Source organism: Mytilus galloprovincialis, chromosome 1 (genome assembly GCF_965363235.1).
Source record: "Mytilus galloprovincialis chromosome 1, xbMytGall1.hap1.1, whole genome shotgun sequence".
Taxonomy (NCBI): domain Eukaryota; kingdom Metazoa; phylum Mollusca; class Bivalvia; order Mytilida; family Mytilidae; genus Mytilus; species Mytilus galloprovincialis.
In genome coordinates this window covers 121932656-121946140 of record NC_134838.1, presented here as the reverse complement: position 1 = coordinate 121946140, position 13485 = coordinate 121932656, and the positions used below count along the sequence as shown (strand labels likewise).

Genomic DNA, 13485 nt, shown 5'->3' with positions numbered 1-13485 from the left:
TGTTTACTTTGCAATTTCCTTCAATCAAGACTATTTGTAACCTTCGTTTCTAAAGGCTTTAATTTTTCAATTATTTTTTTATATTAGAAAACTAAAATCCACGAATTCAAAACTCCACGAACATGTTAATATTACTCAAACCACGAAAATTGATACCCACGAATTAAAGTACTTTCACAGTATAGCATTAAATAACAGTATATTTAACAAATAATAAGCATATACAGCATTTATATAGATATACCAAAGTTTGTCTTTTAAGTATTTCAGACCATGAGGTTAATCATCTGGAAACATAGAGAATAAATGTTTGAAAATGACAATACATCCTGTTAATCAACTTTCCTTCATTACAGAGGGGATGCACTACTCACCCTGTGTTTATGGCAATTATTTCTATAAGAGGATTCTTTCTAACTTTAGGTAAACTCAATGAAGCACCTCCTGTCTTCTTTCCTTCTGCCTTCTTTTGTCCAAACAACCTGACTGAGTGTCCTGTAGAAATAATAACATTATTATTCACATAATTATCATTGAAATCAAAAGACATAAAAAGATAAAAATACTGTATTGCAATACAATCTTCTTTACCATGAAAACAAATGGCAAGTTATTGCTAAAATATATTTCTTTTATAATGAAAAAGAAAAAATGGATTGATTGGAAATTCTATTTTCTATTAAAAAAAAAATTGAACAAGAGTATATTAGACATTTGATTACAGAAATTTTATTTAATATTCATCTATCAAAAATGATTATGAACCTATATTTTCAATGTTTTTTGTACCTTTAAGAGTTTCTTCCACAACATCAACAACTCTGTCTATCTGCTGTACTCCTATCACACTAATGCCCTGTAAAATATACAATCAAGGAATAAACATTTCAATACTGTAAATTCAGAAATTATTGCAATTTTGTCATTTTGGACTAAAATGCGATTTTTATTTTTGTGATATTGTGAAAAATCCTCTTTTAATTTATATACAAAATTTCAAAATGTGAGTTTATATTATTGGGATTATAACCCTGTCGCAATTTCACAATAATAAAAACATGGCAATAAATTCTGAATCTACAGTATATTAAATTGTTTTTGGTTAACAGACAGTTGCTATCATATACCCATTTGAACTACTACACAGAGTATTGAAAAAGGAAAAAAAAGATTTTTATAACAAACTATATTTCCAAATTTATACTATCAAGAGCTTAAACAAAAGGTTTTGTTTTACAAATATCACCAGTATGAATTACATGATTTTAAAGTACCTACCTGTAAATAATCTGATCTTGGTTGCCCTTGTGGAACACAACCAGCAACAACTAAGTATTTAGATAGTTCTCTTGCTTTTGTGATTTCATTTCTAAAATGATCTTCTGCTGGGTTTTTAACTGTACAACTGTTTAATAACCATAAATCTGCATCTTCTTTCAGATCTATCAGATAACAAAAACACATGGTCTAAAACTAAACTAGAACATTTTAAGGCATATTAGAAAGGGCCAAGCCAAATAACATGTTTAATCCAGCCAAATACTGTTTATACTGCAATCAGCTATTTTATTATACAGATAAAGCTATACATATAAACGTAAGCTTTATACGTCAATGACCTCAACTAACCTTTAAACCCGCCTACTTAACGGAACTACTGTATTTCATCAACAACGTCACGTCACAACCATGACAACGTGTAGTAACAATGGCCAAACTTTTATGAATTTAAACTTGTTATGTCTTCAAATTGGTAATTTATATACATGTACCATGTTTATTAAATGTTATTAATTAAGTTCATTTTCCCTGTTTAATTCATTAAAATGTCCATGTCTTAAAGCCTGGACTACGGTCATAGGGAAATACCCCAAAAGGGAAATTCCAAACACTTTTTTTTAACAATATTTGTTACATATTTTTTTTATTTTTTAATTTTTTATTATCGATTTCAGTATAAAAACAATAAAGGTATAGTGTCTTGAAAAAGGAAATTTATTTGTATTCGGCACGAAACAGGGGAAAAGCTCGGTAGAACCTCACATTTCCCCCGTTTCTAAGCCTCATACAAATAAATTTCATATTTCAAGACACTATATGTATATTGTCTAAATATATGTGGCTGTCTCTAGTCTGTCATTTGTTGATGTGTTACATATTTGTTTTTCATTCATTTTGTACATAAATTGGACCGTTAGTTGTCTTGTTGAATTGTTTTATATTTGTAATTTTGGGGCCTTTATAGCAGACTATGCAGTACCGATATGGGCTTTGCTCATTGTTGAATGCTGTAAGATGACCTATAGTTGTTAATTTCTGTGTCATTTTGGTCTTTTATGGAGAGTTGTCTCATTGGAAATCATATCACTACTTCAATGCAATAACCCATCTTAGATGAGCCATAATACAATGTATTTACATGTATACCTGTTATTTTGTATCCACATGCAGCTAACTGTCCTGCCATATATTCACTGTCAGAATTATTATGTGAACATCCCCAAGTTTTTACATATATCCTTTGTGTGCCTGAAATATAATATTTAGGATCCAGATATTTTGTGTATTACCATTATAAACTTCCTGTTTTTCAGTTGTAAATACTGAGATTGCCATATACATTGTACCAGTATTAGTTGAGATTTCAAAATATCTTTTTTGCATTTTTTAAAAGTATCTAGATATGAGTTTCTATCAGACAATACTAAAACCATCATATGTAAAGATTCTAAAGTAACTGACCTGGGATAAAACTGTCTGCTTGTAAGTCTTTTGTCCTGTCCATTTTAGTGAGTCGTTTTGCCCTTGGAACAACATGCTTATGTCCTGTGTTATGTCTTATATCATCAGCTGATGTTCCCTTGGCAACAATATCTTCTATATCATCTACTGTACTATCACAGGCAGCAGGCATAACTGTAAAACAGAAACCCAGAACATTAAAGACAATCACATATCCCGCACAGTATTATCACAGGCAGTAGGCATAACTGTAAAACAGAAACCCAGAACATTAAAGACAATCACATATCACACACAGTATTATCACAGGCAGCAGGCATAACTGTAAAACAGAAACCCAGAACATTAAAGAATGTTTGTGAGCACAATCACATATCCCACACACCTACGTTGTCATTGGGCAAACAAAATATCAATTGATTCCAGTGTTCAAAGACTTTTAGCTCCTATTAAAGTCAACTTATCAAAAACATACAGTTATTTGGTTTAATATTGCTCTTTCATAGTTATATTCTCCTTTTACTATTTCATTACATCTTTAACAAACTAACAGTATAACCTGTGCCAAAGTGGGGCCTCTGTTTGGCTGTGCAGAATGTAAAAGTAGACAGCAAAGTGATATAGTGATGCTCGAAACTCAAAATTAAAAAAAAACCTGAATACCTCTTTATAATTTCAAGACCTTTTAAAAAATCAGAACTGTAGAAGAAAACTAGAGGCTCTAAAGAGCCTATGTCGCTCACCTTGGTCTATGATCTACTAAACAAAGGACATACATAATACAGTACGGGTAGGGACTTATTTTTTATGGATGTCTTAATCCGTCTAGTCGGATATGAATAATCCGACATTTTTATGGTAGGTAGTATGGTCATTAATCAACAGATTCAGGTGTAGATGAGAATAGAATTCATGACAAAATTATGTTTTGGTGATGATGATGTTTATCAATCTTACTTTACTGAACATTCTTGCTGTATACAATAATCTCTATCTGTAATGAACTTGGCTCAGTAGTTTCAAAGGAAAATATTTTGTAAAAGTTTACAAATATTTACATAATTTATCAAAATTGTTTAAAATTTACTATAAAAAGCAATAACTCCTTAAAGGGTCAATTGACCGTTTTGGTCAAGTTTACTTATTTGTAGATCTTATCTTGCTCTACATAATTGCTGTTTACAGTTTATCTTTATTTAAGGTAACACAATACAAAGATTTTTTCACTCCCAATCAGACAACTTTAAACTGATGTAATTCATTTCATCCTTCTTTATATTTTATAAATGAGGTACCAAAAGAAAGAAGAAAGATTAATCTTTCAAATTGTGATAATTTCATTATGACATAATTATCACATAATCAATTGTTATGCAATTAGTTGCTATATTGTGATGTCCACACTTGAATGAATTTAGTATCTTTGTTCTTCATGGAAATATATAAGTCAAGAAGATCTTACCAAAAGTATGTTAATGCATACTGTGGAATGCTGCATAATTTTTCCTTTTGGGATCAATTTTTGTCTGTCAGCAGTGCCATTCATGCGTCAGTAGTCGTCATTGTAAGAATCCGGATTTCAGTCATAGTGAGTCTGTTTCCGATAAAACTCATACTCTGATCCGTAGTGGTACAATACCCCAATAAATTAAATGTCGGACGAAGAAAAATTTACAAAAATAAACGATGTTTGACACACCGTATGGAAAAGGAATATGACATTTTTAATGCAATAACAAGATTACTTCAGTCAAATTTTATCAAGTTCTAATGAATTAACAACTTATTTTGCCGAAAGTGAGAATGATTTTAAGTACGTTTCTTGAGTAAGAAGTACTTGAAGAGTTAAAAAAATATTTTTATCAATTAACATCAGTCATGCCACCAGCTTAAAAATCAATGCTTTAAACTCTTTATGCCTTCAATTTCTTCACTTTTAAATAAAAAAAATGCTATATCATCGGCTTAATAAAATTTGAATATTGCGGATGACAAAAGCAACTGAAAGCGAATATCGTAAACAACAGGGCAACTTGTTTTCGCTTTTGGGGGTCGGGCAAAGCGAAATGAAGGACGGGAAAGCTACTTCTTAACCCTAGTCGTCTGAGCCCTGATCAAGTGCAAAAACAATAAAAGGTATGACAGTATTGTTTTTCTTGAAATATTTTTAATTCCGCTAATTGAACAATGTCATTTTGAATGAACACAACTGGTAATTTAAAAAAAAAATTCAACAAAAAACACATCGCCAATTTTACATGAAGGCGACTATAATAGCGCTTGGAGTTTTAAAGTGGATATGTTTTGGCAAAAAACAATTATTTTACACTTTCAAGTGGTTATGAAATTGGTCACTTTTAGGCAATATCAACTTTTTTAAGATACATTTTTTTAAGATACTTTTTTAAGATACATTTTGGCCTTTGTTAGTCTTGTATTATTTTAATTATAGTTTCTTGTGTACAATTTCGAAATTAGTATGGCGTTCATTATCACTAAACTAGTATATATTTGTTTAGGGGCCAGTTGAAGGATGCCTCCGGGTGCGGGAATTTCTCGCTACATTGAAGACCTGTTGGTGACCTTCTGCTGTTGTTTTTTTCTATGGTTGGGTTGTTGTCTCTTTGGCACATTCCCCATTTCCATTCTCAATTTTATTTGGTATTTAGCTGGATTTTGCCTTCGAATAACCTTCTGACGTCAAGCAACAATCCCTTTAAATTGTGACGTGAAATGTTTTGAATTGTGATGTCAAAGTTTACCGGAACCTGTGTGATTTTTTTCGTAATAGCGGACAAATTTGCTTACAAGTTTAAATATGTCTATAGACATGTTTGTGAGAAACGAACACGTTTTGGGGGATGTACATGTTTTGGAATGTTACAATGTACGGTAACAGTACATATGTATCCTTATATTATGGGTGTTTGAGGGTGCAATCAACAGTTTTTTAAGTGACGTCATTCTGTAACAGGGCATGTAATAGTGGACCCATCATGCAGAAGTCAGATATTCATAGTTATATAGATATCTATACATCAATGGAAAGATAATTCTATGAACTTTCTGAATAAATAAAAAAAAATCCAACATCTCTTGTTTAAACATGCAAATTGGTATAAGTTATCAGCTGGAAATTAGGCATTTTCCCCCTAAAAAACCTTAAAAACAGACCACCTTTGGACACACGGATCAGTAACCTGTGCATATATTTGAGATTTCTTATAATATGCATTTCGAAGAGCTTATCTGGCTGATTTAAGAAAATGTAGTTTCAGCCTACGTTCGCCTGCTCCGAAAGGAGCTATCTTACCTGACAAATCAAAGTGCTTTTTGCAACAGGTGAAAATCAGCTGTTTATGGAGTTGCCTCCCATATAGTAGGAAGTCACAAAAACATTTTTTTTTTTAAAATCTTGACAAAAGTGGCATTTTAATTGAACTTCAATATATGTTTTTCACATTGAACATAAAAAACAATCAACTTTTTCATTTAGTGGTATATAAATACCAGGGAATTCCATCAGTATGTAAATCTCACTGGGGAAATACCCCTAGTTTTTAGTACGAAACTGTTTATAGCACCCTGAGCTGTATAAAAGCAATGTCATGTCTGTCACATTTTCCAATGAAGTATGACTTCATATGACTTACGAAAATATAAGGTCTGACGATAATGTCATTGGCATTGCACAAAGAATAAACAATGATTTGATTACTCAGATTAGTAATCATATACAGAACTACAAAACAATGAATAAGACTGATTAACAAATCCTATTTAAAAGACTTTAAACAGCACCTGCCTCACATTAAGGTTCATCATTACCTTTTGGCTAAAATGGTCGTATTTACACCCCAAATTTTACTCTGAGTACAGACTAACTAATACACCTGCAACAGTTTTAAGGGATGGCAGGAACTAGATACATAAATTTTAAATGTATTTTATGTTTCAGAAAATTATAAACTTTTCTAGATTTTGCTATCCATTTTTTTTCGTTCCTGCAGAAGGTGCAAAAATTAACTAAGTAGTGAAAACGATTGAGAAGCTCCCCTCATACATGTATAATCAATGTTGTGAGTAGTATTGATTTAAATGGACAATAGATATTTTATCGTATGTTTTTCTTTGTTGTGATGTTATGCTATTGTTTCAGAAAAAGGGAGAAGGTTTGGATCCATTAGAACGTTTAATCCCGCTGCAAATGTTTGCACCTGTCCTAAGTCAGGAATCTGATGTACAGTAGTTGTCGTTTGTTTATGTAATATATACGTGTTTCTCGTTTCTCGTTTTGTTTATATAGATTAGACCGTTGGTTTTCCCGTTTGAATGGTTTTACACTAGTAATTTTGGGGCCCTTTATAGCTTGTTGTTCGGTGTGAGCTAAGGCTCCGTGTTGAAGGCCGTACTTTAACCTATAATGGTTTACTTTTTAAATTGTTATTTGTATGGAGAGTTGTCTCATTGGCACTCACACCACATCTTCCTATATCTAATAGATGGACAATAGACACCTGTAAACAATAGGTGATTTAACAGGTTTAAACTGTGTAACTGAGTGGACGGTATCAAATGAAACTCGGGTGTTTGTTTATTTTGCTATCTTCTGCAGACTGGAAAAAAATGAACATCGAAATCCAGGTAAGTTTTTAATTTTCTGAAACGTAGACTTCATATAACTTTTATATATCTAGTTCCTGCCATGCCTTAAAACTTTCCTGGATGTACCAGTTTGTCTGTACTCATAGTAATTTTGGAGGTGTAAACACAGCCATATTTTTCAATTCCTTATGATGAACATTAAGGAATGAAATCACGGTGAAAGTGATTATAAAAAGATCGATATGGTGCGAGCGGACCCGAAAACATAAATTTCCATGCACTTGTTTCTGTCAATGAGGGGTTTACTATCCACACCCGTACGAAAAATACGTGTGTCAACCTTGCTGATAGTAAACCCCACATTGACAGAAACAAGTGCCTGTTGCACTTGCTTTTACCAGGTCAGGAATAACCACCAATTGGTGGATTATACCTCAATTGACGTATAATCCACCAATTGACATATAATGGTATAGACCAATTGGTGTATAATTCTTTGTTTTTCAAAACAAATTATTCCACCAAAATGGAGCATTGTTTTCTTAAAACCATATTATGGTATGAAAACTTGTCAAACATTCCTAGTTAAGTATTGTAACTTAACATATTGCATTTAATCAATAATTATGTTAGAAGTTTCTTCTATTGTTATCTTGTCAATTCTTGATTGGCAAATTTACCTGTAATCACCTGTCAATGGACATCATTACTGTCTGCAGTCATGTGATCATGAGTACAACTCCACAGGTGAATGGAGCTCTTTGTTAATACTTAACTTTCATTATCAAAAGTCAATCATGGTCAATAGCACAAATGTTTCAACAAAAGAATTGTTGTACACATGCATGCTCAAGAGATGCACCAGGTTTTGACAAAAAACTTGCATTATATGGGGACGAAGTCCCCAATAACAGTAGAAAATTCAATAAAAAAAAAACCTGAATTTAATTTCCCGAATTTTTCATTGTACTAATGAACTCAAAATCGTTCAATTTTTTTTTGTCGTGTTTTGAAATCCCGGACCGGCGCAGAAATGTACAATGTACTTCCTTTTTCCGGTCTCGTTTGTATGAAACTTTGAGTAAAATATATATTTATCAGTCTAGTATAAAATAGGAAGGATCGCGCAATACCAATTTCATTTTTAATAATTCCTTGATATGAAAAAACGTTACCTGATGATAGCGTTTCTTTGTTTACATTGCATATGACGTCATAATTTAGATAACGTCACAACTAAAATCCCTAACAACAGAACCAAAATCGGAAACGTTACGGTATTTCCGTTTCTTTTTTTTAACAAATACTTAAGTTACAAAAAAATAATTCATACAGACTTCGTCCCCATTTACAGGTAATATCTGCCTCATATTACATCAATTGGTCTATACCAATATACCTCAATTGGTGGATTATACGTCAATTGAGGTATAATCCACCAATTGGTGGTTATTCCTGACCTGTTTACAAGTCTGTCTACCTTAATTATAAAACATATTCCGGTGAAAGATACATCAGCTATTTCACACACAAATATATACTTTTAATTTAAACCTACTGATAATCTATGGTTCTAACTTGGTTCTAAGGAACACTTCTCATTTCTTTTATCAACTTTTTCTGTTGAAATTTCATGCAACCGGAAGCACAACGTGAATCTCTGTTTTTAACCTTTAAATTAGAGAGCTCTTTGTATCACATGAAAGTGAAAGTAGAGTCCCACAATGACAATTAGCTGTAAAGTGGCAACAGAGTGTTATCCTGTGTCACAATCAAAGGTTTAACTTTCAAGAATACATGTTACATTCATTTATTCACTATTCACCCATGAAAATATCCACAAATTGAGTCACCCTCTTTAAATAAAGTCATTACAAATCCCAATAAAAGTTAGCCATGTAGCTATATATGCTAACAATTTAATTTCCCTTTTTACCTGGGTTGCTGGCCTGTCCATCTGGCTGTCTGAATACAAACTTAGTTATTTTGGCATCTACGAGTTGGGAGGATCTCACACTGGTACCCATTTATGAGGGTTGCAGACCTCCCAAATCTGTCCTATGAAGGGGATGATTGAATGTGTGGTCTGCAGTTTTATAATATGTAGTTAAAGCAAATAAGCAATTTTTAATTCTGCCATGTACATGATTTAGCCATTTCCTATTTGCCAAAAGTTTGAAATTTATTTTACAACGCTTATTTGGAAGCAAGACTAATAGCCCAACTGCCAAATTGTCCCTCACCAAATCGCCCAACTTTTTCAGAATCCGGGTCCATTCGTGCCCATTCACGTTCGCACCCACTCATGTTCGCCCCCTTTCACTTTCGCACCCTACATGTTCGCGCCCAATTTTAATTGGTTTTGTGTTTAATAACTTTGTATTCAAGTTTTGGCAAGTGTATTCTTATAAGTATAATTGTTTCCATTGTCTCAAAATAAAGTGAGACAGCATTTTTTTTTTAGTTGAATTAATCTTAATCATGTTTTGGAAAGTGTATTGTTAAAAAAAAAAAAATCCTTTCTAAAAAAAGTCATGAATGGGATTCTGTCAAAGTTTTATTTTGTGTTGAATAACTCTCAATCATGTTTTGGTTAGTGTATTGCTATAAATTTGTTTCACTGACTTGTTTCAAAATAAAGTGAGATACTGACTACGTTTTTTTTTGTGTGTTGAATAAATTTTATCATGTTTTGGTTATAATTTGTGTATTGCTATATTTTATTGTTTCATTGTTTCAGATCAAAGGGACCAAGCTGTTAAAAACGATTATCTTTTGTGTTTTTCATTTAAAATCTTCAATGTTTTACTCATACCAAGCTATAAATACATTCAGTATTTACACCAAAGCAATTTAAAACAACAATCATGATTTTCGAATTATTCAACTGGAATTTGAATTAAAATTGGGCGCGAACGTGAAGAGTGCGAACGGACCTTGGGTGCGAACGTGCGAGGTGCGAAGGTGTAGGGTGCGAAAGTGTATTGGGCGCAAACGGACCTGATACCACTTTTTCACCAACTCTTGTTTTCCAACTTGTCCACTTTCTAAAAAATCACTCCAGTCATGAAAGAGCGTCAAAACCCTGTTAACTAGCCCCAATTAAGAAAAAGGGTAAAATGATGAATTATATAAAACAGAATTAAAAAAAATCACATGTAATACTAATAAAAGTTGAAAATTTATTCTTATATGACATGCTTCTTTCGCTTTGTAAACAACACTGTGATAAAATTCTCGATATATCTATACTTAGCGCAGACTCAGAGATATACATAATAATGGCTGTTACAATATACTTCCCACGTAAATCTACATGTATTGGAACCTATTTGCAGACCCTTTGCCGATTTTATTGATTTAAAAAGTGCAATTAAAAAAAGACAAAATAACTGTTATTCTTATTCGGGTGCATAATAAAAAGCAGTAATGCACAAGAGCTCGGAGAAATCAACAAAATAAAATAAAATTCCGCGCCAGTCTATTATTTTGTGTGTGCATTTAAGTCCGATTTCAAAACATGACGTCATACAAATGAAACTGCTAAAGTTGAAAGTTTTCTGTTTCGTGAACCATCGAAATTCGTATGATATTGTATCAAAACTGATTTTTGAGGTAGGTTTTGTTTTATTTTCTATTCTTTTGCATTATTTGCATATTTACTCATTTCAACAAGTCAACAAGGCGGATCCTTAGTTACGAAATGTCAACTTTGGATTTGACGGAAGCTTACGAGAAAATCATGTAAATTAAAAATGGCAAATGTTGGGTTTGAGAATTAGAAGAATTAAACAGTTTTTTTGCTAGCGGTTATTCATGAAATAACCCATGCAAGCTACGGATTTATTAAAATATTTGAGCTTTATCTACTTGAACAAGGAGTAAAAAAGATCAGCCACACACACACACCAAACCAACCCTTGCTTCAGTATTTTAATGACCATATTTGTCCTATTAGAATCGAAATAATTCATGGAAGCCATAGATTGTTGGAAATTTACACATGGCCTGGGCCGTGATATTTGTTAGTTTTATCCCTCACTAATGCTCAGGATAAAATTCAAATATCACGGCCCAGGCCATATGTAAATTAATGATAGAAATTAACTGATGCTTTATTTTTAAAAATAAAAATCTAGATACATTATTTATTATTATTTAATTTTAGTATTCATTGGAAAATATTTTTATTGTTATTATAATCACCAATGATTCTTGACTTATCAGTTAAAACAGAAATTACATTTACAAGAAGAAAAATTTACTTCATAAACAATAGTCAATAACAGTGTACATCACAGAAAAGCTGATATACTTACTTCTTTCTGCTTTATTTTAATAAAAACAGATAAGAGTTAAAAAAAAAAAAACAAGATACATTTCTAAAGTTTTCATCTGTATTAATTTAAATCAAATGTGGGGTGAGTTTGTATGGCCTGATTTCAGTACAGTTTTATATTCTTTTATTCATTAGTTGAACACTTTGGCAGACTTTTTTTCAATGGGATTTAACTGCTTTTTATAAGTGGAGCAGGTTGGTAGTCATTTTAAAATGCAGTAAGATGTCATTTCTTTTTTTATAAGTTTGGCAATTTGGCAGGACTTATGCTCATTGTACAAGGAAAAATTTTCTTGGCATCTATTGAAATGGATAATTGTACTTCTTAATTTCTTATCATAAAAGACATAAATAAATAATAAATAATAAATAAGCTTTATTTAGAGTCGGCATGGTATATAAAACATAGACAAACATAAGCTCTAATGAGCTTTTAACCGACATAAAACATCTACGTAAGATGTTTTTGATCTCTTAATGCTGACAATAACAAATACATTTTGATTTAATTAAGAGAAATTTATGTAACTTATTTCAGATTTAAATAAAACATTGTTCAGTTCTCATTTAATTAAAAAATAAAAAAGATTATCTACTAGTATTTATTATTTGTTGCACATGCTTCCAATTTCATCCTTTAATATGGACCTGCTCGGTTTTAAAATCCTGTAAGTATGCATAATTTTCTACTATTTTTATTTTGCATTTCATACAGCTAATATCTTTTACTTGCAGTATTATGAGGATGTCATAGAAAAAAAGTATGGAGAGATCCACAAGATATGGATGACTCCAGGACACATTTTCATCACTGTAAAGGAGGGGAGACAACTATTTACTTTCGATTACAAATCAGCAAGTAGAACAATTGTATGTAAAATAAAACTCAATTCAATGAAAAAATTTTTGGAATTTGCAGAAATTGCTTCGAAGTAAGATAGCATCAGCATGATAAAAAGACAATAACATGAATTTGGTGTTAATAATTAGAAATTATATCACATTTCTTGCATATTCAGGATAAAAAAAAAATGACATTAAATCGACTACTGTATCTCGATTCTGCAAAAGTGGGTCCGACAACAGGGATGAAAGGTGGGAAATTTAAACTGCTACTTGAAAAGGAGGATATGCTTGATAGTCTGATGAAATAGACAAAATGTTTACCTTATACCAGGTCACCAGGATTGTTGCAAGGGTTATTAAGCACAGAGATCGTCACACTCTTCAGGCATCATATTGAGCCTTCTCAATCCAACAAGACGAGGCTTGATATTTGATATTGTTCCATATTTATTTCTGTGTTTTGGATTTCTGTCAATATATGATACTCAACATTTTCCTTAATTGAAGAAACACTCTAATTATTAATTCAGAAAAAAACAACATACCAGTTATTCTTCTTTATACTTATAAAAGTAAAAATATTGTATTCTCTTTTGGACAGTTGTCTCATTGGCAATCATACCACATCTTCTTTTTTATAATTAAAGATATGCTTGTTTTTAGGACAACAGTTTTGAAAACTGCTTGGAGAAGAAAGAATTTGAATCACCAATTTTAGATGTTTTAGTCTCTGCCACAAATTACAGCCTGATATTTATCGTAAGTTTTGGTATAACTTCCATTTGTATTATATTTTTTGGGGCCTCTGAGACAGTGCTGAGTGGTCTAAGTGGTTCATCTGTGTATCATTAGCTTGTCATTGCAAAGGTTGAGTGTTCGAACCTTGAAATCTTAAATGACAAGGATTTACCAGTTTTCCTGCCGAAGGTCAGAGGTTGTTTCTGGGCACTCTG

The 13485-nt window shown here is 31.9% G+C and overlaps 2 protein-coding genes across 5 annotated transcripts in view; one reads left to right on the top strand and one right to left on the bottom strand.

Annotated features, from left to right (window-relative positions):
* Positions 1-9019, bottom strand: part of LOC143056109 (threonylcarbamoyladenosine tRNA methylthiotransferase-like) — a 24858-nt gene extending 15839 nt beyond the window's left edge. For all 3 annotated transcript variants that reach the window (XM_076229194.1, XM_076229209.1, XM_076229201.1), the window contains exons 1-6: positions 8906-9019; positions 2743-2916; positions 2428-2529; positions 1279-1442; positions 790-856; positions 375-495 (exon numbers count right to left, since the gene is read on the bottom strand). In XM_076229194.1, the coding sequence (XP_076085309.1) occupies positions 375-495; positions 790-856; positions 1279-1442; positions 2428-2529; positions 2743-2914 (626 nt within the window). In that variant the 5' untranslated portion in view covers positions 2915-2916; positions 8906-9019. The remainder of the gene's footprint in view (positions 1-374; positions 496-789; positions 857-1278; positions 1443-2427; positions 2530-2742; positions 2917-8905) is intronic.
* LOC143056091 (uncharacterized) overlaps positions 9019-13485 on the top strand; it is a 21709-nt gene continuing 17242 nt past the window's right edge. The window contains exons 1-3 of one of the 2 annotated variants that reach the window (XM_076229187.1): positions 9019-9125; positions 12422-12556; positions 13196-13291. In XM_076229187.1, coding sequence (XP_076085302.1) covers positions 9072-9125; positions 12422-12556; positions 13196-13291 — 285 coding nt within the window. In that variant the 5' untranslated portion in view covers positions 9019-9071. Of the gene's footprint in view, positions 9126-10866; positions 10963-12421; positions 12557-13195; positions 13292-13485 lie in introns of those variants that run through there. The other variant, XM_076229179.1, reaches the window with a different exon arrangement.